A 27119-nucleotide genomic window follows, 5' to 3' on the forward strand; every position below is an offset into this window, starting at 1 on the left:
ATCCATCTGAAATAACAGGCAGCTGAAATACATATGCAGGAACATTTGCATACAAATATTTTTTGGCTTGCGGAAGAGATTGCTTAAATATTCACCTTCCTGGGAAATGCTGGTATTGCCATTTATTGTTTCTGAGTGGAGAATTTAGAACATGATCTCAGTAAGTCTCATTAGACTGCGAGCAATTATTTTTCTGTGCTGAGAGTGAGAGAGAACGGACAAAGATCTGGCCCTGAACAAATGAAATAGGAAATTAGGCACAGCATTCTCTGCTTTGCACATGGAAAACTATAGGCAATTATCTACATTTAAGATTTCTTACAGAAGATCATCTGTATACAGCCCATTAATCACACTGAAGCAAAAAGAAAATAAAACAAAAAGTGTAATTGTTCCACCTTCCTGTCTTTGAACCCAGACCATACCTTCTCATCTCAGGCTTTAACATTCAGCAGTCATCTACCTCCTGGCATTACTATTAGTCATAACGATATTTTGAAAGCAAACTGGAAGAATGAGGTAGGGAAAAATTAAGAATGACAGCCATGAAGTATGTCTCATTATTTTGTGTTTCAGGAAGCAAAGTTATTTATTTTGGATCAGATTCAAAACATAATCATTTAAGTGTGACCCCCCTGTCCTCAGTGTTCACCACAGGGAACCTGAGATTAATGTAAGGAGTTACATTATGATTTTTTAGTGTTTAACTTAGTTAAACTATACTGGGGACAGAAGACGGTTAAACAGTTGTTATGTTATAACATGGTAAAAACACTATAAATTGCTGTGCAGTTATCATCAATTTTGATAATGTTAACGGGAGGCTTCCTGTTCCTGCTGGGAAGCAGCCAATATCACTCCAAGTTAGTAGTATGTTAGCTATACAATCTCATTAACCACTACATCACATTAACATTCAAAACTGATGGTTCGCAGAGGTGTTTTTTTTAATATGCAGTGCATAACATTTTTCTCCTCAAACCGTACACCTCACAAAGAGATCCAATATTTGAACAAGTAAATAGTTGGAAACACGTGGAAGAACCATGCTTTATGCTTCAGGCAGAATAAACTTTTACCACTGCAGGCAATAAATCTTTGACACAGGTTTTTGCCCAGGTCCATAAAGCAGTTTTGAGGAGGGAAGGCAGCTTTCTGGCCATGAAATTCCCAGCACAAGCAAGCCATGGCAGTGTGTCCTGCTTTGCTGCAAGGAGGCACCACTGACCAAGCTGAGGTTAGGACACCTGTGCGTGGTCTAAGGCAAGTCCAGGTTTTTTTCTTCCTGTTTCATTGATTTGCTGAATAACTATAGGTAATTTGCTGAACCATTTCTCCATTTCACATGTGAAAATGGGGATAAGAGTAGTTAGCTTGATCACGAATTCATTCATTAACGTTCATCAAGAGCTGTAAGATTATTAGAAGGATGCCCACTAGAAGAGAGCAGTATGGTCACTGTTGCGATTCATTAAGATAATTTCTTACCTAACGTGATTAATAATAAGATTTGTAGGTGGTATATAAAAATCATCCACTCCTTCAAATGGTGTGCGGATAACATGCTGATCCTCCCCTGCACTTGCCTCTGGTATTACCTACAATAAATACACACAAGGTTGAGTACAGGAAAAGCAGCAAGCAAAGCAGAAAGGTAAATACAGATTACAGTGTCATACACCGTAGCGAGTGGCTTTTCCCAGGGATGTAGTAGACTCAAATTGATTAATGACTTCAAAATATTGTTTGGTGTAGCTATCTTGAAAAAGGTGTGCTAATAAATAGTATTTGAGGCTTGACATTTGTAAGGTAAGTACACAACTCTGCTTTCATAAGATGTTTATATCTTGAGAAAAAGCAGTCATGCAGGAGCTGTAGTATGACAACACTAAGACCATAATAATTTATTCCTCACTGTCTAAAATAAACATTTATTTCATGGTCATATTTATTAATCTCACTTAAATGCACAGTGATAATTTACCAGCTTGAAGGATCAAACACTGACTCACAGCAGTTAATTATCACTTTGAAGGAGAAGAACTGTTCATCCATCCACTGCACCATACGAAATGCAGGGAAGAGCAGAGAAAGGCCCTTTGGCTGTCCCCCCCGTGCTGTCCTCCAGAACAGCGCACACCTCCATGGCCACGGGAACTCAGCTCCTCCAATGCTCCGGAAAAGGAGAGGTAGAAGTTTTCAATAACTGAAATGTTAAATACTCAAATTGTTTGCTCAGTTCAACATGACTTTAGTCCATTCATTAGGAACTTCTACTGCTCTAATGTGGAACAGTAGTTGCTTTGAATTTATAGCTACATAATTCATTAAGGAAATGCTAAAACCCTACAAGGTTTAGTTCAGACAGCTGTTCCAGTTGTGCCATTTAGATTTCTTCCAATTAGATTGCTCATGAAAGATGCCTACTCTTGCACAGTGCTTTTACGAGGCCAGACATTTGCTTCCCACAAGCCAGTAATGGCTAAACAACAGCATCCCATTAGTCGGCTGCACGGGCTGTTTGACAAATCCCTGCCTTCCAAAAGAACAAGTAGAAATTTAGATCAACCTCTGCAGTAGCATCTTTATTAAAAAAAAGGTATTTTATTGCATGTTTGCAACTAACCACTGCAGGTTTTAAGAACGAACTTTGCCAAATTACTCACTGTGCACCTTTTGGGAAAGAAGGTTGGAAAAAAAGAAAAGATCTGCTGATGCTGATGCTAATCTCATTCTCTACATGTGTAACTGCACTTCATAAAGATAACAGAAAGGACTATCTGAGAGCTGGAGCCTTATAACAAGTTTCCAACTGTGCAGATGGTGTGTTCTTAATAATCACATGCTTGTGCCATCTCTCCTTTAATTACAGAAACCTCTCACAGCTGGATGGAAGAAATTAAGTCAGAAAGGGTAAAGAGATCCCATTTTGTCTCCTTATACCCTGTACAGCAAACTGCTCATCCCCAGGTGAGACAAGCTCGTGGCATTGTCTCAGAAACCTTCATTTATTTGCCCCCATTTTGTTTCTGGCATCTTTTCCTAAAAATGCCCATGTTGAGTTGCTGGTCCATTCTTTATTATGGAAAGTCTGCAGGCTGCAGCCGTTATCCTGGATGGAGCATGTGGCTGGTGTGGATGGCTCGTCCCATCTTCACGGGACAGCATCTCCAGCGAAGCCTTGGTAAACCTCACAACTAACGTACAGATTTGTAGGTTTTAAGGTCAGAAAGCACAGCCACCCTTCTTCTCTGCCTGTTGGGGAATGCTTTAATGTAGACTTAGAAGCAAATATTTCTGGTAGAAGGAGTATTCACATGACACCTTTCCAGAAAGGTTGGGCAGCAAGTGCCAGAAGATAACTACTAGAGAAGGGTATGTCTGGATGGATCAAATCAGCTCTGGTGTCAACTCTGTCATATGACACACAGCATCAGCAAAATGCCCAATCAGATGCTGACACTTAGTGTTTCTGTACCGTCAACAGAAGAGTGAATCCTCCAGGGCAATCCAGAAATGGAAGTTAATTTACTTGTCCAAACCTATGTGCATTACTGTGCCCCAATATCACCGTGGGTCTGACAGTAGTGAACATGGAGAAGCTCCAGGGACCTCACTGGCAGCCCTCCAGTGGAGTCACTGACACAGAATCTGTCCCTGAGGTTTTACTTTTACTGTTTATGTTTTTTTTTCATGCCCTAGAGAGCTCCTGTTTGCATTTTACTGTGAGAGGAACAATTCTACCACGTTGTGTTCCATCATCATCTAAAAGGAGGCTGAAGGCCTGTGAGAGACAAGTGACAAAGTGAGTTTAAAGAACATAAGTAGCAATTTAATGCACTGGCAGAAAACCTGGACTTCTCCTATGTGGAAGACAAGAAGAGGTAAAGGCCTTTAAAGGGTGGGTTTGCTCAATGCATGAGGGTGATAGGCTAGCAATCCTGAAAGAGGTATGAATCTTGAGGCACTGTACAATGCATTCACCTTTTAATGTTTCTTTTTACATGCAATGCCTCCAAACTCTGCAGACAGAAAAATTTGCAGGTCATCATAACTTCTGAGAAGGGTGCGCTGCAGCTCTGCAGTGAACACACACTTAGTCTCTACCTTAGGCTTATCCTTGAATGTGTTGCTCAGCCTGACTTATGTTTCCGATGAAACACTACCAATAGCCTAAAGAGTAACAGATTTCTATACAGAAAGTATGTTCTTTGTGGCTTCTTGGTACCCACTGCTTTTAGACCTCAATTGAGTTAAAAAGAAGCTGCACTCACGCAGGCTGCACAAATGACTTGGAGCATCACAGGCTCGTACTGCTCGCAGTCAGCTGCCAGCCCTTGCTGTACGACTTTATGGCACTTGGCTCTGACATCAGCCTTAAAACAAAACAGACCTTGGCAACAAAGCAGCCCTGCTGCCAGCCTACGGCACAGTCATTGCTCAAAAACAAATTAAACAGCAGGAAAAATATGTGAGGATGGACGGAGGAGGGATGAATAAAACACACTAGATATGCAAATGAAAGAGCACCTTTATGTTCAGACCATTAAATGCTGTTAATTACCTGCAACCAACCAGCCACCAGCTTGCTACTGATGATGCCAAGCCAAGGAATGGCAAAGGCTCAGCTACATACAGACTTACCTGCAGCGTTGGTGAGGACTTCCGCATGTCACCCCAGCTAAGCACCCAGACTTGGTCGTGGGACTTGTCATAGTGTAATTTGGTTGGTAATGGGTCAACATCCAAGGACTTCAAAAAAACAAGAGATAGGTATTTCCATAGTGACCCAAATGCACATGATGAATATTATATTAGTTTACTGCAGACATTCCCATGCACTACTACTACACTCATTTGTGCAGCTTTGCCTTCAAATCAACTGGGGGATCAGCAGCAGCACCAGCAGTAGAAAAATCTGGCTGCTCGGTGCCATTTTCCAGCTACGCATCACTCCATCTTATGCTGTTACTTATAGCCAGTAGATCAGGGGCCAATTTCTGCTTGAATTATACCCACACCAGATCATTCTTCCCTACCTGCTTATAACCAACGTCAGGCAGTGGCTCAGTAAGCGTAAGCCAGAAATTCATCCTAGCATTATTTTATCACACTAGCTGCAAGCCTGGCTGCAGATGCAGCCCTGAGACTATGATATCCAACCCATTTTTTTCCTTCCAGTGAGGTTACAGAACACCAAACGACACAGTGTGACCCCATAAGTGAAAGCAACACAGGCCCAACTTTTCTGTGATGTCAGCAGATCCACTGGGCAAAGATCTACTTTTTTTTGTCCCATATCAAATCTTTTGCCATCAATGAATAAAAAGTTTCCCTTATAAGTACCTGTATGGCTTTCTGAGTCTGGATATCAATTATCATTACTCTGTTTTGCTTAGGTTGTGTCACATAAATGTACTTGTCTCTGACATTGACTGCCGAAGCCCAGAGGCAGGACTGAGTGCCTTCACCTTCCACTCTAGGACAGATCTCTTCCTGAGGGGAAAAAAAAGAGAAGAGGAGAAAAGGTTTAATTTATACAAGTTCAGAGGCTGGAGCAGCAAGAAGCTTAGCCTTGAAAACCATAGGAAAAAATTCCCTGGGGATTCCATTAGGATGATATTTTCCCCCTTTCTTTCCTGGAAAACATGAAATAATTATTTTATCAGGTACCACACTGCAGCCTGGCTCTACTCAGTGACATTAAACAGCTGGACCTCCTGCAAACTCACATTGAATTTAAATAACCACATAGTCTATGGATCTATCTTTTGAAGTATGCCATGGTTCACCAAGACTTGCAGTGCTGTCAGCATTTATTAGCAATAGAAATATCACTCTGTGCTTTGAAAAAACAGTAATTTACATTAATTGAATCACAGCTTTATATTTTTCCTGAAGTCTTCATTTTCAGTTCAGGAGAGTGTGCTCTAAGATTCTTGTGCTCAAGGAAACAGCAGCAAAACAAGTAGGGTCCTATAGTCTATTGCTCCAACACAGAAACTTCTCCTGTTCAAAAGGAACCAAATCCTGCTGCTTTGGACCAAATCCTGTTCACAGCTGCCTGATGCCATATTTTGTCTCCGATCCTCCGCTCACTGAGTCCTGTGCAAAACTGGTATTAGCTTTAGTGGGAGCTCACTGGTACCCCAAGTTTGAAGAGTCACACATGATCTCACCAACAAGCCTCTGCATGTTGGCTGCTCTTCATCGCTCTTCCTTCTGTTGAGTTGTTTTATTTGAAAGAGCATTTGTGTGGGACCAGGCTGTGGTGTGGAAACGAGCATAAAACTAAATGAACACATATATATTTCAGTGACCACAACTGCTGGTTTTAAATCTTGTCAATAAAACAGCTGGGTCACTTTAAATAATGGCACAACCTCCCTAAGAGGAAAGCGATTAGAGCAGCAGAGATTGTTCAGGGAAAGGGGAAGTACAAGAAAAAACCAATGCCAACACGGGGTCTGTAAGAGAGTGATGATTATGGATAAAAAGATTTCACCTCTAAGCAGCACAGCTCTGTCAGCTAGGTACCTTGGTGGAGACCACACGTAAGGGTTGAAGATACAAGACTCAATAGCTTGGCGGCATTTTCCTTTCTGGCCCTCCAGCCAGGCTGGGGATCTACGCTACTGCAAGCTAAAAGATGCTACAAAAGCCCAGCCTTGGATTTCCAGCAGCCGTTTGTGCAGCCAAGCACTTGACAGCCTCCACACTGCCCTCCTCATCCTTGGCTGTGCACTGGGGCTTGGGCTCTCACAACACAGCATCCACCCAAACCAACGAGAGCAGGGAAAGGTCACCGGCCTTTCTGCTACAGCACTCAGCTGCAGCTGCTCTATCTGCTTCTATACCCTCTAATAGCAAATGAAGAAATCTTTGCTGTAGAAACCCTCTTTAAGTTGCATGCTGGTGTCGCTGTCTATGTGGCAAACACTCAAGATACTAAAAGGGAAAAGGGAGGAAAAAAGGAGGATTCTCCTTATACCAAGGCAAAAGGCCCTATGATATCTGTAGGAAACCCTTAGAGGTCTCTCTGAAAGGCAGCCAAGTAATGACGTTAAAAACCCGATTTATGCCCACCACTGTGCTGACATTATTTCCTTAAGTGCCCTCTCTCGTTTGTTCTTTTCAAGCTGTTTTTCCAGAACCACCTCTTCAATATTTACAGCTCTTTGGAAAAGAAACACAAGGTTCCTGTCTTTGAGTAGCAACAGCTCAAGTGTGGCTTAATAATATTAAGCCCATGCTAAGGACCAGTCTTGGGGTAAGCATCAGTCTGGATTTCTACTACGGTAAATGAAAATCCAGTGGAAAAAAACCTAGTATCAATGACAAATTTATTGAGATTTAAAAAATACTGAATACAGACTCACAAGAAGATCCCTGGCCACAGAGTCTGTGGGGCTCATGATAATGATTCTCCCCTTTTATTCCTCCCAAAATTGAAAGCAAGGCTGAGTCCTTTTCTTCAGAAGGGAGCCACGTTCTCAGCTTCCCACCTAAATCGAGCCTTTAAAAAAAACCTAAATAAAGGAGTGACTAACAAAGCATTTCTGGATATATTTCAGCACCTGTATTTTATGAGATTTGCTAGTTTCATGAGCATATATATGATGTGTGTTACCACACAAGAGTATACAACACAGGTCGCTGAAAACATTGGCCTCGCAGGGCCTCCAGGTACGTGTTATCCCACTTGCCATGTTGAGCTCCACTGCGTACGAGCCAGTGCTTGACGTTCACTGACACTCTGACAAATTTTCCTTGTGATTTCCTAAAGCAAGGGTTAGGTAAACTCAGTGCTGGCAGAAAATGCCAGACAGCAAATAAAGATGGCATAGGGCCCCGGTTCAGCAGCAGACTATGCAGAGGACCAGCATGGTCCAACCATCCTCTGCGCATCCTTATCTGCCTCCCTGCTGCGGTTTAAACTGGGAAACTATTTCTAAAGAGCTGAAAGTAGCCCATTCCTTTGCTTATGGAGCCATCAGTAAAAGCGCCCAGTTAGCACCCATGAGTGATGTGTGCATCTCTCTGCTATTGACTTTTGTACTTTCCCTACAGCCCAGTTACAACTTTTGGGCATGGAGATGTAAACAGGTCAAACAGGACAAGTGAAAATCTTTGCCTACATTTTGACATCGTATCTGTAGTCAAATTCTCTGCAGCATGTCAGTAATCCTCCATGTCAGTCTTATAACATATGTGGTTCCCTTAATTTTCAAGAGGAGAAGATGACATACCTCAGGGATGCCACATGAAGCCCACCAAGCTCCAACACCACTGTGTCAAATGGGTCCTTTAGCAACAACAACCTTTGAAGAGATTACGGGAAAGTTTTGTAGCTGCTGGGTTTAGGACTTACATAACTTGTGAAAATCCTCTCTTCGGGCCTGATGTGTCTCCGGATTTCACATTCGTTTGGCTGAAGGACTGTGATCCCATCATCAGAAAAGACATAGAACATATTCCCAACACTCAGGCCTTGAAGGGGAATAAAGCAAAAGGAGTAGGATTTTTTTTGGGGGCTATGTATCCATAGCTGTTAGGACTTTTTTTAAGAACTCTCCCTCCTCCCCCAACACACAGAATCTGCCTTACATAAAAGTTGGTCATTTGGATGCAGTCAGTGCATTCACAAAATCAAATTTCATGTCACAACGAGGGCTTCAAGGAGTGAAGAGGTACAGACACATTCAAAAATGCATTGCCTTGGTGGTGGCGGTTGTACACAAATAACTACGCCCAGGTCTTGTGCATATGTACCAAAGTGCGATTTGATTACAAGAAGCCCCTGGATTGCGTTGTTAATTCCCTCAGATTACAACTTTGCTTCTTCTGTGATTTCATTAAAAATAGCTTGATAATAATTTGAGAACTGAGAGAGAAGCTTTAGTTAAAATTAATCTGGAAAGTTGTCTTGTTACAGATAACTTGACTTCTTGTAACTGCGATGCAAAATGGAAGTGCTTAACATCTGTTCCATGAATAAAAATATACATATTTCTCTATTTTCTTAAACTATCTGGATGGATGAACTATAGCCACCAAAACAAATACATTTTTGAAATATTGCAAACTGTAATTCACAAATGTGGAGTAGTTCAGCATCGCAATAGCACTCATTTATCCAACTGGGGCATTCCAGGAGATTTGGAAAACTGGCTGTCTCTCATTGCTTTGCTGTTAGAAGATCATATTTTATCATTTCTGCCATGCAGAAATGCCTTAAAACACTGATAATTTAGTTGTTCTTCAGCTACATACAATTGCAGTAACGAGCATCTTTAAGAAATGTTCAGGATCTTTTCAAACACTCTAGTTAGAAAGATCCAAGCATCATTTCATCTTTTTCATACCACCACCAATAAGTGTTTGCAATGACCACTGTCACCCCCAGTAATATTGATAGTGTACTTCTCTGCCAAGGATACAGTGATGTGATAATTTGTAATTTCTAACTAATTACATTCTACCCATGGAGAAATAAGGTCCTAGTTCTACAGATCTGAACAATGCTCAGCGTTACAATTCCCTCACCTGGTCCTGTGGTGGCAGCTCTGAACACTGCTCTCATGTCTACAGAGTTTGTCACATCTCTTAAGTATTTGCAGGATTGAGGGCTAAACCATCACAGGAAAACTTCACAGTAAAAACATGCATAATTTGGATAAATGCATTTTTGGAAAATTTTGTAAAACATATAGTATTTAGTAAAGCTAGGAGGGGTTTTTGGTGCTAAAAACCCCTCTTTTTGTGCCAAATAAGCGGCTTCAGAGTACAAAATCTCAGCATGTGGTGTTTGCTGTACTGACAACGTTCAAGTTGAGTCTCTCTAAACCATACCACAGAAATACCCCAGTTAGGGCATCAGGCAGGTACAGGAGCCGTGATCCTTAAATGTGATGCCACAGTGAGGGATCATGCACGTAGGAAAAAAGCTACCGAACTTCCATCGAGAACTAAGTTATCTGTATGGACTAAGGGCTAATTTTTTCCAAGTATATTGTTAAAACATTTCATTTGGGCACTTTGGACCAAAATCCGCGCTCACAGCATGCACACAACTCCCACCTGCTTCAGTGGGATTTGAGTGAATACATCAGAGGGCAGAATTTGACCCTGGCTGGAATGAGTGCACGTTATTTTCATGAGTAAAGGATTTTAATCCTAAGAAGTGGAAACAGGCAGGCAACAAATTATGACCATTGTGAAGATGCTTATTATTATTTTCATGCACGATAGTAGCGTGGTTTTGTCTGATGATCCTATTACAATGAGGGTGTATTTCAGAACTAGGGCCTTAATTAGTCACAAAAATACTTTGATAATAATTTTACCCCAGTAGGTTTAAAGGTAGTGACTTGGCAAGTTCTACCACTTATTTTACAGTAAAATGAGTGCAAGTTTTTCTGCTGACTGGTTAAAATATGCAAATTACTAATAGCATTCAGGTACTCTCTTTTTTAAAAAGTTTACCAATTTAAATTAAAATACTTTTTCAGAGAGTAATCTTCACACTGATTTTTAGACAAAGCAGGTTTCTCACTAGACAACCTAGGTGTTTTATTATGACCTACGAAGTATTTGCCAAGTCTTGATTGGGGTACATCTCTAAACAATCGGTAAAACAGACTCCACTCTTGATTATACTGCTGCAACTCCTCCGTCTGGGGACTTATTTCAGTACAGAGGTGGGCAATGGAGAATTTTGCTCAGTTGTGTTACGCTAGTGAGGCAGGTGCTAGATTGGGAACTGGGGGACTAGTGCGGAGGGTTTTTCTTTTTTCCCGTTTTTAATTGAAGACATTTCAGGTTGGACAACACAACTAGTTAAAAAACTAAAGGCTTTATAAAAGGCAACATACCTCATCTGTGTAACAAAAATATAACAAAACCCCCATTAAGAATGGGGAGGGTCTCCTAAACATAACAGTTATTTGAACCATTCCAGATGAGGTTGACCCTAACATCTTTTTTTTAAAAAACTTCAGGAGGACACCTGATGACAAGAAGAGTTTTCTTTATTTAAGGAATACAGTCTCCATCTGAGTATACATTTGTATTTCCCTCCTTTGAGATCAAATTTGTCACTGTGGAATAGTCTCCTCTGATCTGATACTTGAGTAATTTTCCTCAATTTAATCTAAATGCTTGGAAGTATTTTAGAACTTAATTTTGGTAACAAAAAGGCTTTCAATTTTTTAAGTGCATGCATTCATATAACTGACGATTGCCTGCTGGCACAATATGCTCCCTTTATCCAGGTATGAAGAAAGCAACACTTTCAATCACTGGAGAAATGAACACTGGCACTAAAACAAATCTCTACCTTACATTTGGGCTACTCGTAGTTTTCTCTGTACAAAATTAAAAACTAGTTTGTACATTGAGTAAATATTGCACGTGCTTCCAGTTCCATGTTTAACTGGCTGGTCATGCTATGTGCACTCATTTCTTCAGGTTTTACTTGTGCATGGTCTGTGAAAGGTTTTGAGAACAGACTGATAGACCGACTTTTAAAATGACCAACTACTTGTGTTAAAACTTTGACTTGCAGCAAAAGCTTGTTCAACACAATATTCTGTCTAGGCATTTTCCCAATAGCTTTAGTTACTACAGACCTTGTGGGCATGAGGATGTAATAATTTTAAAGGAGCTCAAGTCTACCAATCCATTCGTTAATATTGCTACTTACACATAAGTTTACATTTTAATGGAATTGAAAGAATACATTAAAACGTAAAAACAAAAATACAATTCCTCTCTTCTAACCTTCTCTGTGCCAAGATTTCAGATGCTAAAGTATGTTCGATGGATTCTTTGTCTAGAATGAATGTGCCAATCAAATACTACAGAACAATACAGGAAGGGGAATAAACCTGCTCTAAAGATACTCAATTGTTTAGGAACATCAATAGTAAATCTGCTTTTACTACCCAGGCTTTCCCTGTACATTGCTCATACTTTTATTTAAAATGTACAAGGTTGATAAGCAGTAGGTCCATATTGTTTAGCAGAATTATAAAACTTTCTGAAACCGACTTCTTAGCTGTTCTTTAAATATTACTATACTTCCACACCTGGTAGGGTTATCCAACTACTTTCTTTAAAAAGGAGCATAAGGGACACAGTATATAAACAGCCATGTAGCATCATGCAGATGATGCTGGACTGATTAGATGCACTAGAGATTTCACTTCCAAGCAGACGGGAAATAGCAATTCTTAGTGCCTATAATGCCATTTACAGGAACATCAGCAGTAAAGAAACACTCTTCACTGCTCTGCACCAGGCATTTGCAGGTGGCATATTTGGGAATAAGTGCTGGAGAGCTGTCTTAGGTGGCTGTGCCACATCTCATGACCTCCAGTCTGCTGTGTCTGCTGCGTGTACGTGTCTGCAGCCAACAGTGGGACAGCAGGTATGCATGGGCGTTTGCATACCTGGCTGAAGCAGCACCAGTCACTAAGGCCTGGCACTTCCTTTCTGCCCCTAAAATCCTTTGGGCCAAGCCACAGCAAACTAGAAAGCTCCAAGCCAAGGGCATGAAGCACAACTGTCATTTTGGGTACCTGGAGGCACTACTTATGAAAGGGTCTTTACACCCTCCCCAAGGGCAGAGTGAGTGTGCAGCCCTTCCTGGAGGAACAACGGGGAGGGAGGGGTGTTTGCAGTGGGCAGGGGACGCGGCTGAGAGCAGTTTGGATGTGCACAGAGACCTTCCCCAAAAGGCTGGAAGGACACCAAGGTCCCAGCTTCCTCATATGCAAGTGGCAGATGTAAGAACTGGCTTACGCCTGGACTTCGATCCAAGAACCTGCTCACAGCCCCTAGGAGCCCGAAGCCAGGAGGCTCCCCATCCATGCACCTGGGCACTGTACCTACAGAGGCAGATGGGCGAGCTGCTTGAGAGCTCCTTGGGTCTTTGCATGATGCGTCTTACTGTGTGTTTTGGAAATTATGACAGCACAAGTGCGCACAAAATCAAATTTTCATTTCAAGTGTCTCCATAATATCTTTGAGTCAATTAGCTGTTTAGGATGGTTTTTTTTCTTATTTGGCTTCCAAGATACACAGATGTTGACCTTGTGCAGGGCACACTATAAATTTGATCAAACTAGAGATCTTAACGGCCAATTAAAACAAGGAGAAATGGGGCAACCTTTACCCTGCATCGATTTAAAGGATAGAAGAAAGAAAAACCTGGTGTGGGCTTTTTTTTTTTGCCTAACAGTCAAGAACACAATTTTTGTTGCTCACATAGTAAACATCGATATGTGCTACTGAGGAGGAAGAGCTTGAATTACTTGCTTAAAAATGCAGTGTATTGAATTTATGTCTTACTTGTTCAATTATGGTAATTTGGGAGCACTTCTGACACTTGTGCAATTGTTAATACAGTTTGAGAATCTCAGCCTATTCACATTGGTGGCAGTTTATATAAAATTCACATTTTTATATATTTTATGGTCATGTATTATTTCATAGTGGGAAAACGTAAGAAGTTATAGGCACGATTTCTATTATGAGAGTGACATCTCTTATTTGAATAGTTTAGCTTTTAAATGTCTGGTCTGTACTTAATCTGGTAACTGTGAAAGTTGATAAAGTTAGTGGCAAGTCAGTGGAGAATGGCCCATCATGGAATTATTAAAGCAGACAAGCACATTATCACTACAACAAAAGAACTTTACTGCAGTACCTTCCTCTCGCCACAGTATGTTTGCAACTGCAGCATCAGAAAATTGGGAAAGCCAGAAAATAATCAGGAAAAGAAAAAAAACAACAAAACAATGTCAAAATTTTCATCGTAGCAAATAACTGAATTCATACTCATGTTTACATGAACTGTTTGTTTTGTGAAAACTCTGTAACATTCATTCGAATAAAACAATATCAGGTAAGATAGATATTTCTAAACACATTTGCTCGTTCTAGAGACAATTCTGAAACTTTGTCATGGGAAAAATCCTCACTGAAATGAAGCCAACTTTAGCCTCTGCAAAGATCAAAGTCTTACTAAAGAGATGTTACCTTCAAATGCAATTGGCTGTGATTTCCTGTACAGGTTCACTAAGCAAACATGACATCTTTCAGAAGCCCGAGACTGGCAGTTACAGCAGCTACACACTTTGCTGCATCATTTCTTGGAATTCCATGCAACTACATTCTCTCTTAGGATTCAAATACTCTTTGAAAGTACATCTGCATTTGAATTTCTGTTTAAGATACATCCAATTATTTCTCAACATACTGTAATTTCCCTTGCTCAAGTATTCAAGGGAAAACGACTGATATTAACAAGAGTACATAAATCTATTTAATGAGGAATAGAATATATTTTCCAAAGAATCGCCATGAGAGCGCATATTTATGGCTAACTTCGTTTTCAATTCTTGCTCTATATTAACAGCCAGAAAAGTAGCAAAAATCCCATTTGCACCTAGCCTTTTATTATCACCATGAACCCAGGCGATCTCCCAAGTAGTTAAGACAGCAGAATTAGGAAGCATCAGGCCTCTGGGAGCTTTTCCATTGGGGCAACTAATCACCTCCTTCATTAATTGTGTTTCGGGGACAGTGCGGTCAAGATAACACTGCCACGCTCCTACGGGAGACATGCAGCTAAGAGCAGCTGGGAGAATATTTGTCTTTGAAGTGGAAGATAATTTCACACCAAGGGAAACCTATTTTGCTAGTTAGTGATGTAGACACAAGTAAAATAAATAATTCAATCAGAACATTTTTCAAGCATCTAAATATTTGAGAACTTTGACTCGTAACTGGCTTTAAAAGAAGTCTTGTAGAGAAATCAGTGAAATTTATTATCTGAAACCGCATATAATTTGACAAACCATTAAGTTTTGGATTCTTTTATATCTAAAACTATTGCCAATTTGTTACTTTAGTACAGATGTTACCTGTACCCCACCCAGTACAATTCTGGCACATGACAAGGCATCATCGTTCTGGACAAGGAGATTTTACCTTCCTCATGCGGTTCCTTCCCAAAACAGTTTCCAATCCTCTGATCAAAGCGCAGACAAAATTGTCATTACCTTACGAGTAAGAGTCCAACATACCACAAGCAACGGACTGGACTATAAAATTGCATGTATACCACCACATTTAAACACGCTTTAAAGAAATAAATACATGGAAAATTAAGCTTACGGGTCTTTCTTGCCGAATCTTCTATGAAAAGTGAAGATATGTCCTCATCCACTCCCACCTCATTTTTAGCAATGCAGGTATAGGCACCAGTGTCTTCATATCGAACGCTACTGATATGAAGTTCACTTCCGTTTGCTGTAAGAAAGACATCCATGAACAGTGTTCCTCACTGCTGCTAATTGCTTTTACTGCCCTTAATTGCCTTTCATTGCCGCAGCCGCCCGGCAGTGGCTCAACAGGGTGGCTTTGCCGCACAATGTTTCCCCATACATAAATAGAGGTATTCGAGGGATTCTCATGAGAGCTGATGTTTCGCTTCTTTCCACTGGCACATACACACTCTGTGCCAGAAACAAAGAAAGAACAATCCCAAGTGCAAACAATAAATCACATTTCATTTATTTCTTCTTGTTAAAAAAAAGTGCTTTGGCTTTAGTGGAGAAAAATTCACTTCAATTCTGCAATGTTTTTCATCAGCTCACCAAAACTTGGGTTTGGGAGGGATCTTTCTACAGTTCCTTCTATTATTTTGCTTTCTGGAGTGGGACTGTTGCCTAAAGCCTTTGGAAAATTTTGAGATATCGCACCCAACCATGCAGGGACATCTGTGTTGCCAACACTAGCTGACGGCTGCAATACACCACAGCCAGACTGGGGGGTGTGTGTGGGGAGGTTTTTTATATTTTTACACAGGAAATTGCAAATAAATGTTTTTGCCTTTCATTGTGTCTGTTGCACCCTCATTTCAACAAGGACCAACAGCAGTCAAGAGCCTGATTCCCTCTGCAGAGGTGAGTATGAGAATATAGGTGAACTGCAGCCTGATTCTCATCTGACTTGCATCCAATGTAGTCCTTATACCTGAACAAATAATTTAATGCATTTCTCTTCTGATTTGCACAGCTGTACACAAGAGGCAAGGCAGTGGAGAACCAGGCACACTGTCTTTTAACAGAACGCCATTACCACTTATATCAATCAATACTGTATTTCCCGAGAAATTCACAGGAGAAAAAGATAGAAAGAAAGAACAGGGGTTCCGTAACACGATTTCCAACAACTGTGGCTTAGCGAAAGTACAAGAACTTCTAGTTTAAAGTGCAAAATAATCCTCCTTAATCCCCATCTACAATACTTTAATTAATCAAAATTCTGTTCCTACCTAGGAGCGTTAGTTGTTTGGATAGTTTTGGCGTGATATCAATGCCGTTCTTTAGCCAGGTAATTCGGGGATTAGGGATGCCTTCGGCGTGACATTTGAGGCTTGCCGACACGCCAGGTTCCTGCGCCTGCGTTTCAGGGTAGACACGAATCACTGGTGGCACTGCGGGAAACAAGGAATTGGCGACTTTAAACTCACTTGCCAGGTGCCACCCCATGTCGGTGGCTTGAAAGTCGCTGCCTTCAAATGGCGCTGCAGAAGAGGTCTGATCTAAGAACTGGGGAAATAAGCAACATCCTGGCTTTCAGAGCAAGGTACAGTAATGATTTTTATACAGGTCAACTTTGGGGGCAGAAAAGAGAAAATAATAACAGAAAAGAGTAAACTAATAAACCAACACCAGGGAGTAACCTCGATATCTGATTTTGTATTTAAAATGTTCTTGCTTGTTCTTGCTTTCTTTCATTAAGTGACTGACTCAACTTAAGTAAAGTTGGATTAAAACATAAGGCGGGGTACTCACATATTTAAAAATTAAAGTATAAACTCCAAAAGTAAGGAAGGATTTGGAGTTCTTGCCTATTAGAAGTAGCATATTATTCAACATTTTAATTAAATATCCATCACGAAATAGCCTGTACATTCACTACCTGTTATTGTGAGCAAATGAACTGTTTATAAACGACTGTTGTTTTTTTCTGGGAGGCTTTCAAAATGTGACTTACCTTGTTTCAGAAAGGCCCCTCTGAACTATACTTCATTGGCAGAACTACTAATTATATTACCATTTCAGACGAGTTCATTGATTTTCAATCATGTTGCCTTCATTGCTCAAATCAACAAGGCTTAATATCACCCATTAACTATTTCTTAAAAATTTACTCACGTACTTTAAAGAGAATTTGCAATATTGCAATATCTGTGAAAAATATCAGTGGGACCCCACCTCAAGGGACATAATAAAAGAAAACGTGAGGATGTGCCGTATCACGGCTGATGGTATTTGAAGGGTGTTCATGGACTGCCGTGTTTCATAATCACGTGGTCAGCTTTTCTACCAGATTAGGAGATTTTGGGACTCATGATGTAACTGTTGAAAGGTGTCCAGTTTTGTACAACCATGGTCAGAGTCAAATGTAGATGCGGTATGTGAGGACCCAACTTCTTCCTCAAAGAAAATGAGTAACCTCCGCTAGCACTAGTGGAGGATTGAAGATAATTTGCGGGGTTTTTAGAAAGCCTGAATGATTCAATAACAAACTTCCACTGGAAATCACTGGCTTAAGGTACCTAACTCACTGCTGTGTTTTTATAACATTAGGCTTCAGGACTGGCAAAATTAAATTGACTTAACAGTTGCTTTAGAATAAAATGAAATCTGTGTTTGCAGCTTGCTATGTGTCAATATATCCATATGGGGATAGTTTAAATAATTACATTCACTAGCATATACTTTCCATCTTTCTATTTCTATTTTTTATGGGCCTTACCAGAGAGAGATGTATTTTACTTCTGTTTTACCTACCAGCTGCCAAGTATTAACCAGAGCTGAGTCATCAGCTTGGAAGGAAATCAGCCAGGACAGAAAGCCCTCAAGTCTACTTGTTTTTTACAGCTTTAAAAGCAAGAGATTGTTCAAGTGTAATCTGAGAGGAAATGCCTAGGGGCAACTGGAGAGACAAAAAAATGGGGACTTCTAGCAAAGGAATGGCTTTAAACTTCACCTCTGCACTGGAGGTTTGGATTTACTTCCTCATCTTCTATTTCTTTTACTTGAGAAGAAATGAAAGTGTGTTCTAAGATGCAGGGCGGTGAGTAAAGCACCATGTAAGAGCTCTTTAATCAGGAAGTTACCAAAAAAACAAGGTTTGTTTTATTAAATTGAGTTTGCAAATTCTAAATAAAAGCATTTATTATAGCTTTTTATCTTCTCTTCCTCCCATCGCTGTCAGGGTTGCAGCTCCTCCTGACTTCAGGAGGTGACAGATCAAGTGGAAGGAGAGCAAAGAAAGCGATCTGCTGCTGGAGATGGCTGGCAGCTGTCAGAGCCATCCCTGCATTTATTTAAGTGAGAGTGCCCAAGAAATTCAGGGGAATAAGACTGAGAGTCAGGAGTTAAATTCTCCAGGCGCAATAGGATAAAGATAGTAATTTGTGTCCACTTTGACAGAATTTTATGAAGGTCCTGCACTCAATGCTTGCCTCACCTATGATTTGCTTGCTACTAGTAACATTTTTAGAATGAAATGGTTTAGGAACTGAGGTCCATTGAAAGTCTATGTCCATTGAAATTCAGACTTGTAGATGAGAGATAGTTTGTCTCCTACAAATGCATAGGAAAAAACTTACAATACCCAAGCAGGTTAGATGCCCAAATCCTGGTGAAGTCAATGAGCAGCTAGTACTTAATGTCCCCAGGTACTTTCCTAATTCTCCAGACAACACAAACCTGCTTCCTCTAGTCCACAAGCAATGCTGACCCTCTCTGCCTGGGGGTTTGCCTGCCCCAGCCTCTTGCAGACAGACTTGTCTGCCCATGCTTGAAACTAGCTACATGAAAACCAGCTCTGGAGCAAAGCCTGCGAGGTCCCGTGCCCTGTGCGGAGCTTTGCTCCTGCCAGGATACAGCTGCCTGCCTCCACCTGCCCGGCTCCAGGCAAGATGGAGATCCCCAAGCCGGGCTCAAGCCCTTCTCTAACATATCCCAAATCACCAAAGGCACCAGAGCAATTTTACTCCAAGCTTAGTGGTGTTTTCTCACCCACCAGTTCTTAACAGAGATAGAGCCCATCCAAGACATCACCTATTTAATGCTCTCAAAACCAGTTTGGGTTGATCAGGTTCTCTTATAATGGCTTGCTTTAGGCTTTCCTCTTCATACGGACACTCATGTCAGCCCTCCCAATGACTGCCACAAGGATCATGCTCCCTAGAAACAGGGCACTCCTTCACAAAGCAGGGTTTACTGGTATCTCTGTTTTTTTGCTTCATACCACGTTAGTCTGCATGTGAGTAACCCACATATTTTACCTGCATAGCTGAAAACACAATAGATTTATATTGCAAAAAGTAGCTCAGGGGTCCTAGACACTGAATCAATGTTCTGCATGAAAATTAGCTTAACTTGAAATTATAGCAAGGTGTCTTTTCAAGAGTGATTAATAAGGAAACTGCTTGTCTTCACCTACAAAAATATGTGTGCATCTCCATTCCTGTCCTCTTATCATTTTCCTGCTCCTTCCATTTTTAAACATTTTATTTCTTCTCCCTTGTCTTACATAATTCATTGCACAGGTACATTATTGCATGCAACTGCCTTGTGATAACAGCAAACTGCAGAATGCATTTTTATTGTCCTAGCTACAAATTAATACATTCCAAGTAAGCACATTTTACTTTAAACTTGCAAAGATTTCAGCTCCAGACTTTGGAATATATGGATTATCCTTTGCTATTTCCCTTGGTGAATATACATCATCGCTAACCATCACTGTGTCTGCAGCCAAAGGCAATATAAAAATGCTATTATCTTAAGCAAAGTAGGAAAAAAGAGGTATTCAAATAAGTAAGAGATTGGATAGATTGCCTACTACTGCATACTGAGTAGTACCTTACTTGTGAGCAGACCAATTCATTACAATAAAACAGCCGAGGTGATAAAGCACATGATCAGCACAGATGGTGGTATCAAGCCTCAAAGACATGCATTGCTGCTATAGGACCTATATACCCCAAGGCTTAATAATAATTAATAAATTAATAATTTACTTGAGGTGTTTTAATCTTTCCATTTATGACTTGAAAGGAGTTTGCAGCATTATACGATTTCTCTTGAAAAGCCACATTAACAAAACGTCTGTGTTTAAAACATCTCTCTGTTACTAGAAAATTTGTCCTATTGGACTCTTACAATTGGGCCGAGGATCGAATGGCTTTTTAAAACTGTTTTCAAGGAATACAATATACTGATTTATGCTGATGTTTTCCAGAATGCAAGGACCAAGGAAAATGATGCCCTACACTCAGCAGTCTCTTGATTTGCAAACTATCAATTTTCATAGTTGATTACAATTTTATGAGATTCTTTATCCTCTGTAACTCTTTTTCTTCTTGAAAGTGATAAATTGCTTTTCCTCCCTACAGTTAGTGTGCTGTACACATTTCCCAAGTAATATCCATACATAGGAGAGAATATAATTTTCCTACTGTTCTTGGCTTCTCCTGATCAAAGATACCAGCACTCAAGATGAATTTTTCATTCTTAAACTTTGTGCTGCCTTTCAGTGTGTTCTTTTCTTCCATTAAGGGCCAGGTATATAAATACACTGACTTAAATTTTATCACTGCTGTGAATCCTAACATTGGTGATCTCAACCCAAACCTACCACATTTGAATGTCACATGTAGGCTGCAATTCACATGTGCGCTTTATGCTTCTTGCCCAGAAGATGTGAGCCAGCAGTTTGAGGCATTCATCTGCTGGTCTTCACATTTTCTGCCTAACACGATTCTCACCTCTGCTTGTCAAAATGAGCATCTGGATCTGCCTGTACTATTTCTGATATTGTGAACCAGCTGATACAAAGGGAAGCACCACATTCAGCAGTTGAGCAAAACAAACCTTCTTTTCCCCTTCAGAAAGGCTCCTTTGGAGAGGATCTTTAGGCAAGTCTAGACTGTGCAATGCCTGATGCTGAGTCAGACAACGTGGAGTTGCTTTCAGCCTTGCACTGCAGCCTGGTTAAACAGCCCAAGCACAGCGCTGCACACACGTGGCTGGGTTGCACGGCACAGGTACAGCAGCAAGCATCAGCAAGGACACTGCTTGCCTGCCATGGACAAGAGCGTGCCCGTCTTCCAGCAGGATTTGACTGCAATGAAGTGAATTTACTGTCCTTGGGGAAGAGAAGAAACAACCGTGACAATATACTGGGATGAAAGCAAGGCTTTCTATGGGTAAACTTTTGATAAATTTGATTCATCTGTAATACATTCAACTAAAGCTCTGAATCCCAGAAACTTTTAATTTTTGTCAAAATTGGGCTCCAAGCTTTCTATTTAAGCTTGTATTTCCTAAGTTCCTTATCATCTAATCAATGAGCTGTTACAAGGCAGTGTTATGTTCTGAAAAGAGACAAAGGAGAAAGTACGATAAAGAGAATATGTTGGATAAAATCATATGAAGAGGGTGCATATAACTAGGACCAGAGTCTTTTACGGAGAAAAATGCAATAAAAGGAAAATAATTTGTAAGCTGGACTTATGGGCCTCAGTGGGAACAGTAAGCCAGGGCCCAGGTGGTACAAAAAGGATCAAAGGACACTGGAAGAGTTACTGCAGCTTTGAAAAACACTGAATTAACTGAAACACAGTCTAAAAGTTGGGACCTGCTTGTACCAGAGACAGTGAGCTTGGCAAGGGTGGGGGATAAATCCTTTTACTTTTGGTTGGTTCTTCTTTCTCTACTCTTTCCTAATAGAGAAACTTGGAGTTTTCTCTATTATAAAGAGAGAAAAAAAAAATCTGTGTTTTTGAATTTAAAATTGTATCAGTCCCTCCCTGGAGGAGACAGGCGAGCAGATACACCTGAGCTCTGGCTGACTTGGTTCTGTCACATTCTGTTACAGTTTTAGTCCAATACAGAAAAGCAACAAAAACCCTCCTGTGTTGAAGATGAAGTTTTTACTTTGATACCGACAGACAGAGACAATCCCCAGCGCTGAACAGAGCCCATCAACTATACTTAGATTGTCGGCATCTTCACTCAATTCAGCTCGGCTCAGTTTCTTCCCTTTACTCCTGTCAAGAGAAATTCCTCAATTTGTCCTTTAAGTTACTAAAAAACGAGAAGGATTTCCTGAGCAGGGCTCTGCCTTGGGAACCCCACCATGCATCTGAAGGTAAGCAACGTTGTGCTGTCATCTGTGCTGTTGCCCCAACATCAGTTGCTGGAGGAAGCCACAACACAGGCAGAAAAGGAGAGAATTTAGTGATGTGGGCAGTCAGCCAGCCACGTCAAAAACTGCAAAACCCTGGCTTTGCAAAGCCTAATGGCTCATACGGGAACATCATACGGTGTAAGACAAAGATTTCTAGACCCTGCAGTGTTTTCGAGCAGGCCAGGGTTCACGCCAGAATGCATGGCATTTTTTGCAGTATTTAGTGACTATATAGCAACATTAAAAAGCCAACATGGATAGTGGTTTTTTGTATAATAATGTTCTTGTATTAATAAGAAGAACCACATACAGCTGTGGTGTGAAACTTCCATTTTAAAAGAAAATGGGATCTTTCAACAACAAGTTTAATCTAAGTGGCAGGCATGAGTATGAAACGAATCAACCCCTCCCCAAGCTCCGTCTAGCTTTCCTCTCATTCTGGTTTTAGTTTCAAAGCCTTTGGGCCTTATATTCTCAGTGATGATAAAGTCTACATTGTTGTCTGCCAACTAAACTCCATTCAGGCCTCATAATATATCACATAATATACACAGGATTAAGTTGTTAGCTTGTGTTTCTTTCAACTGCCATTTATCAAACAAATAGCACTTTGAGGAGGGAAACCTGTTTTCCCAGCTGCAGCATGCACAATCTAGTTATCCACATTGCTGAGACTTTATGGTTTACTATCTCAAAAGATGACAAATTATTATGTAGAAACATTAAGTCAGTTTTCATTCAAATCAACTGGGTGCTTTGTGCTCTCCTCCTGCTACTCGCTGTGGGTGGGGAGCACTTACACACATCCAGAAGACCTGAGCTGCAGTCAAACCTAAACCCCATGTCTACCACGGTGCTTCTTAAAGTGCACAAATATCCTTTTTTACTGTTTCTCTTCACGTCAGCCTCTGTCTATTAACCTGTGTGTAGCTATCTGCTCTTACCAGTTGACAGCTCTAATTTGTAGAGGTCTGCGCATATCTAGACAAAGAACTAAGTATTAATTTTCCTTATAACATATCCCCTGTAATAAAGTTACTGAATTTTCCTGTAAAACTAAATACTTTCATACCAGAGTACGTAAAAATCTACCCATGGTGAGCAATGGATTACCCTGTCTCCTATGCTGGAGATACAGCTGGTCATATCAGCACATGTAAATATGGGTTTAAATTTGGATAACGATTTTGCTGCCGGGAGGTGGATACTCCACGGGCTGGTCCCTTGATGAAATGCTGGTTTAAGCTAATGTAATTTTAAACTAAATCCGACTGACTGAGTTTGAGGTCAGAAGAAAGATAGCAAATGCTTGAATTTAAGTTCCACCATGTGCAAATGTGGTCCAGGGGACAGAGGTGAACAAGAATGCTGGAATATGGCCCATGTGATTCTCTCACCTGTAAAATGGTTTGCCCTCATTTTGCAAACCAGTGGGCCATATCTTTAGCCAATGTAAATAGCCTTCAGTGAACCAAGCTGACTATAACCAGGTAATAATGTAATATATAGCTCTGAGTTAGATAGCTAGTTTTGGAAACACTGTGCTGTATTTATTTAAATATCCTGGGCTATTTCACGCAACAGAAATTATTTTCTGGAAGAAGAAATTATTGAAGCAAACATTTCTGTTAACAGAAGTAGTCATTAGTCTAACAGATGCTTTGAAACACTGCTCTTAACTCTATGGAAATGTTATTGACAGCTTGTTTTACAGTTAGGATACCTGCTGAAGCCCAGGTAATTATACATGTCCCCCCTTGGTACCTTTCTTTTTGATTGCCTGCGTGAGCACGAGCGGGCAAACCCTGAGCTGCATTCGCTCTCGTGCAAAGACAATTTGGTGCGTGGCTTTTCACATCTCTGTGCGAATGAGATTAACACGCAACTTTGCTTACAGGAACATTTTCATGGATTGTCATATATGCCATTTACTAACCATTCACCTGAAGGATGTGGGTCTGATACAGCTCTTCATAGCCGTAGGCATGACAGGTGTAATTGCCCATGTGAATGGTTGTTACCTTGGTGATGTAGAGGGAATCATCTTCTCCAAAATCCTGTATGTAACAAAAGACAGGAAAGGTGCCTTATTATTTAGTAAAAATATATTAAACATTGCATGAAGGGAGACTACCTGTTCAGTGGTTTTGATAGCGTCGCAGCTTGGGAACACAGCTTGAATTTTGAACAGTAAATTTTAAGGTTCATAAATCAACATGCAGGGAGAAAATGAGCGGCAATTTAAGAGAAAGGCAAAGTAACTCAGCTGAGAACATGAACTTTTGTGCTGGTTGCTAACAGGGTGCTCTTTGCACATAAAAAAGATGGCAATCTCCAGCTGTTTAATTTAGGGGGGAATTTAATATCTACCTATTAACCTCAGATGCATAAAATGCTAACTTCTGGGTGGGTTAAGGTTTCCTTTATCTATGCTGGTTCTTAGAAAATGCACTGTAACCTTGAGACTTGATGAGAAAGAACTGAAACTGTTTGTCACTTATCTCAGACAATATCCTAGGCAGGAGCCAAGGAAGAAGACAAAAAGCATTTTCTCAAAGCAGCTTGTTTTGATCTGTAACTGCTTGACAAGTATCTTTCTTTATCCCCTTCATCTTCCTAGATCTGCTCTTGCATTACTTCAATTTTTGATTATAGATGGGGTGAATATGAGTTAGTAGAGAGGTTTTGGTACCTGAATATGTTGTACAAGTGCCCTGCTTAGGAATTTATTTCAAATTATAGTTAACAGAACCACAGCACTGATAGGTACATGAAGCAGCTTCTCTTTTTACTCCATTAATATTCAGACTTCTGCAGCTCCAGCACGTTTGTACTTCTATGCAAACCCAGAAGGATACATTTAAGGAACAGTTCACGAGCTTAAAGAACCATTTTTCTTTAATTAGCTCCATGTGTGAAGCATGCTAAACTAAACTCTTTGCAGAATTTCACTCAAAAAGTATGGCAAATTTCAACTTAGAATCAGGGTGGCACAAACACTGTACAATAAGGTGAGTGTTGAAGAGTGGTTTTGCTCATAAAAACCCAAGGACTTTTTTTCCAGTTTCCATTGTGTAGGTAGAAACCCTTAAAGAAAAGTAGAAAGTAGCCCATCTCTTGCAGTATGGGACTGATCTGGCATTACTTCTGCTGGCTCTTGAATCTTCTCCTATAACTTCTGTCTGGCACCAGAGAAATGTCTTCATGCCTCTCCACCCAGCGGCAGGCCAGCACTGGCAGGGTAGAAGGGAATTTTGGGAACTTGCCCAGTTTTTAGACATGTTATAAGGCAGATTGAGAGTGAGCACTGAGAGATATGGAGTTTACAGACAGGACAACAACCCTTCTCAAAGCATGGACCTTGACCTGAGACGGCACAGACATAATCATCCTGGTTCTGCTATCTGCTACCCTAAGGCATGTGCTGCCCCAATGTGCAAATGTATGAAAAATTATAAAGAATAAATCCACAGATGATCCTGAAATTCATTATCTACAATCAAAAGCATCTCAGATATTACTGCCACCTTGGGCATCAGGCAGATTTGGTATCTAAACTATGGGATAAGCTGGTTAAGCTACCCAATACATTGTTACAAATATCTACTCAAAAATTCCCATTTCAAGCATTTGCCTGTTTTCTGGTCAGCTAGGTCTTTCCTGCCGGAAAGCAAAGATGCATGAGTAACTGCAAATAGAAAAGATATCAACCCTGTTCAAATGATATTTGCATGAGATAGAGAAAATGCTTGCAGTGGAGGGGACTTAATATCAGTTTTTAAAGTTAATCCCAAAGCAACTTAAATTGAGTTTAGATCAATAAAAGCAGGATGGCTACTTTTATGGAATGATTTATAAGGAGTTATGGAAGAACAGGACAATAAAATCTTCTCTGTTTTAAGTATGTTGCTTCCTTTAAGATATCTCAGAAAAATATTACGGATGCTTGGTTTGTGCTCCGTAATTGTCTTTTTATGGATGATCTGTTTTTTCCAATGCATACAAATGTATTAATATAAGTAAAGACCCCTGCAAAAACAAACTAATGCAAGATTATAGTATTATTCTCTTCCTCTCCAAATGCATTTTTCTTCTAAAGAGAAGCTTATATTGGTAAAAGCATGGTTTATGACTTTTAAAAACTATTTTTTGACTTTTAGCACTTAAAGAAGGTTATCAAATATGATTTAGGTTAACACCATATCATTTATGTCAGGCACAGAAAGAAATTATCTGCCCTGTATTAGAACTTGCACACACACAGTAAATTCACAGAAGAGTACAACATTAAGAATGACCAGTATTTGATGTGGGAAGAAAAAAGTGATTATGAAATTTAGATTCAATACCGAACCTTTTGTTGCTACAAAAAGAATACTGAATTGTCAAACAAATTAATGACTCTTTCCATGACTTTATTTATTCCAGCTCACAGTTTCTCCTTATGTTTCCCTATGGATATAATTAGTACATTAGGATTTCACAGTTACATTTTATATATATGATTGCAATCTTATGCACAAGCACTTTCTGTGTATATTTTATAAAGGTGTATTTGGAAGTGCTGTAAAAACCCAAGCCCTAGAGCATTAGGAAATGATGAGTCTTTGATTCCTTAATAGCCTCTAACTCTACATCTCACACTCCCCTCAGCAGGAGTCCTGCAGCGCAGCGGGAAGCCGTCCCAGGCTGGCAGTGGGCAGCCCTGGTATCTGGGCTATTTCCCATGCCCCGCCACACTGCACTGCCTTTGGGAGCTCTTAGGAGCTGCTCCGGTGCATCTCTTGCCACTGCCAGTGTATGAACTGGGCTTTAAGTTCACACTGACAGTGCTT

General features: G+C 40.3%; 1 protein-coding gene across 5 annotated transcripts in view; it reads right to left on the reverse strand.

Annotated features, from left to right (window-relative positions):
* Positions 1 to 27119, reverse strand: part of FSTL4 (follistatin like 4) — a 240666-nt gene that overhangs the window by 4932 nt on the left and 208615 nt on the right. For 4 of the 5 annotated variants that reach the window (XM_087754170.1, XM_087754169.1, XM_087754172.1 and 1 more), the window contains 8 exons: positions 24221 to 24341; positions 16346 to 16507; positions 15184 to 15318; positions 13712 to 13738; positions 8372 to 8490; positions 5347 to 5496; positions 4645 to 4752; positions 1489 to 1598 (listed from right to left, as the gene is read on the reverse strand). In XM_087754170.1, coding sequence (XP_087610296.1) covers positions 1489 to 1598; positions 4645 to 4752; positions 5347 to 5496; positions 8372 to 8490; positions 13712 to 13738; positions 15184 to 15318; positions 16346 to 16507; positions 24221 to 24341 — 932 coding nt within the window. The remainder of the gene's footprint in view (positions 1 to 1488; positions 1599 to 4644; positions 4753 to 5346; positions 5497 to 8371; positions 8491 to 13711; positions 13739 to 15183; positions 15319 to 16345; positions 16508 to 24220; positions 24342 to 27119) is intronic. The other variant, XM_087754171.1, reaches the window with a different exon arrangement.

This window comes from Nipponia nippon, unplaced genomic scaffold (assembly GCF_047370975.1).
Source record: "Nipponia nippon isolate SJK-2023a ecotype South Korea unplaced genomic scaffold, ASM4737097v1 scaffold_17, whole genome shotgun sequence".
Classification (NCBI taxonomy): domain Eukaryota; kingdom Metazoa; phylum Chordata; class Aves; order Pelecaniformes; family Threskiornithidae; genus Nipponia; species Nipponia nippon.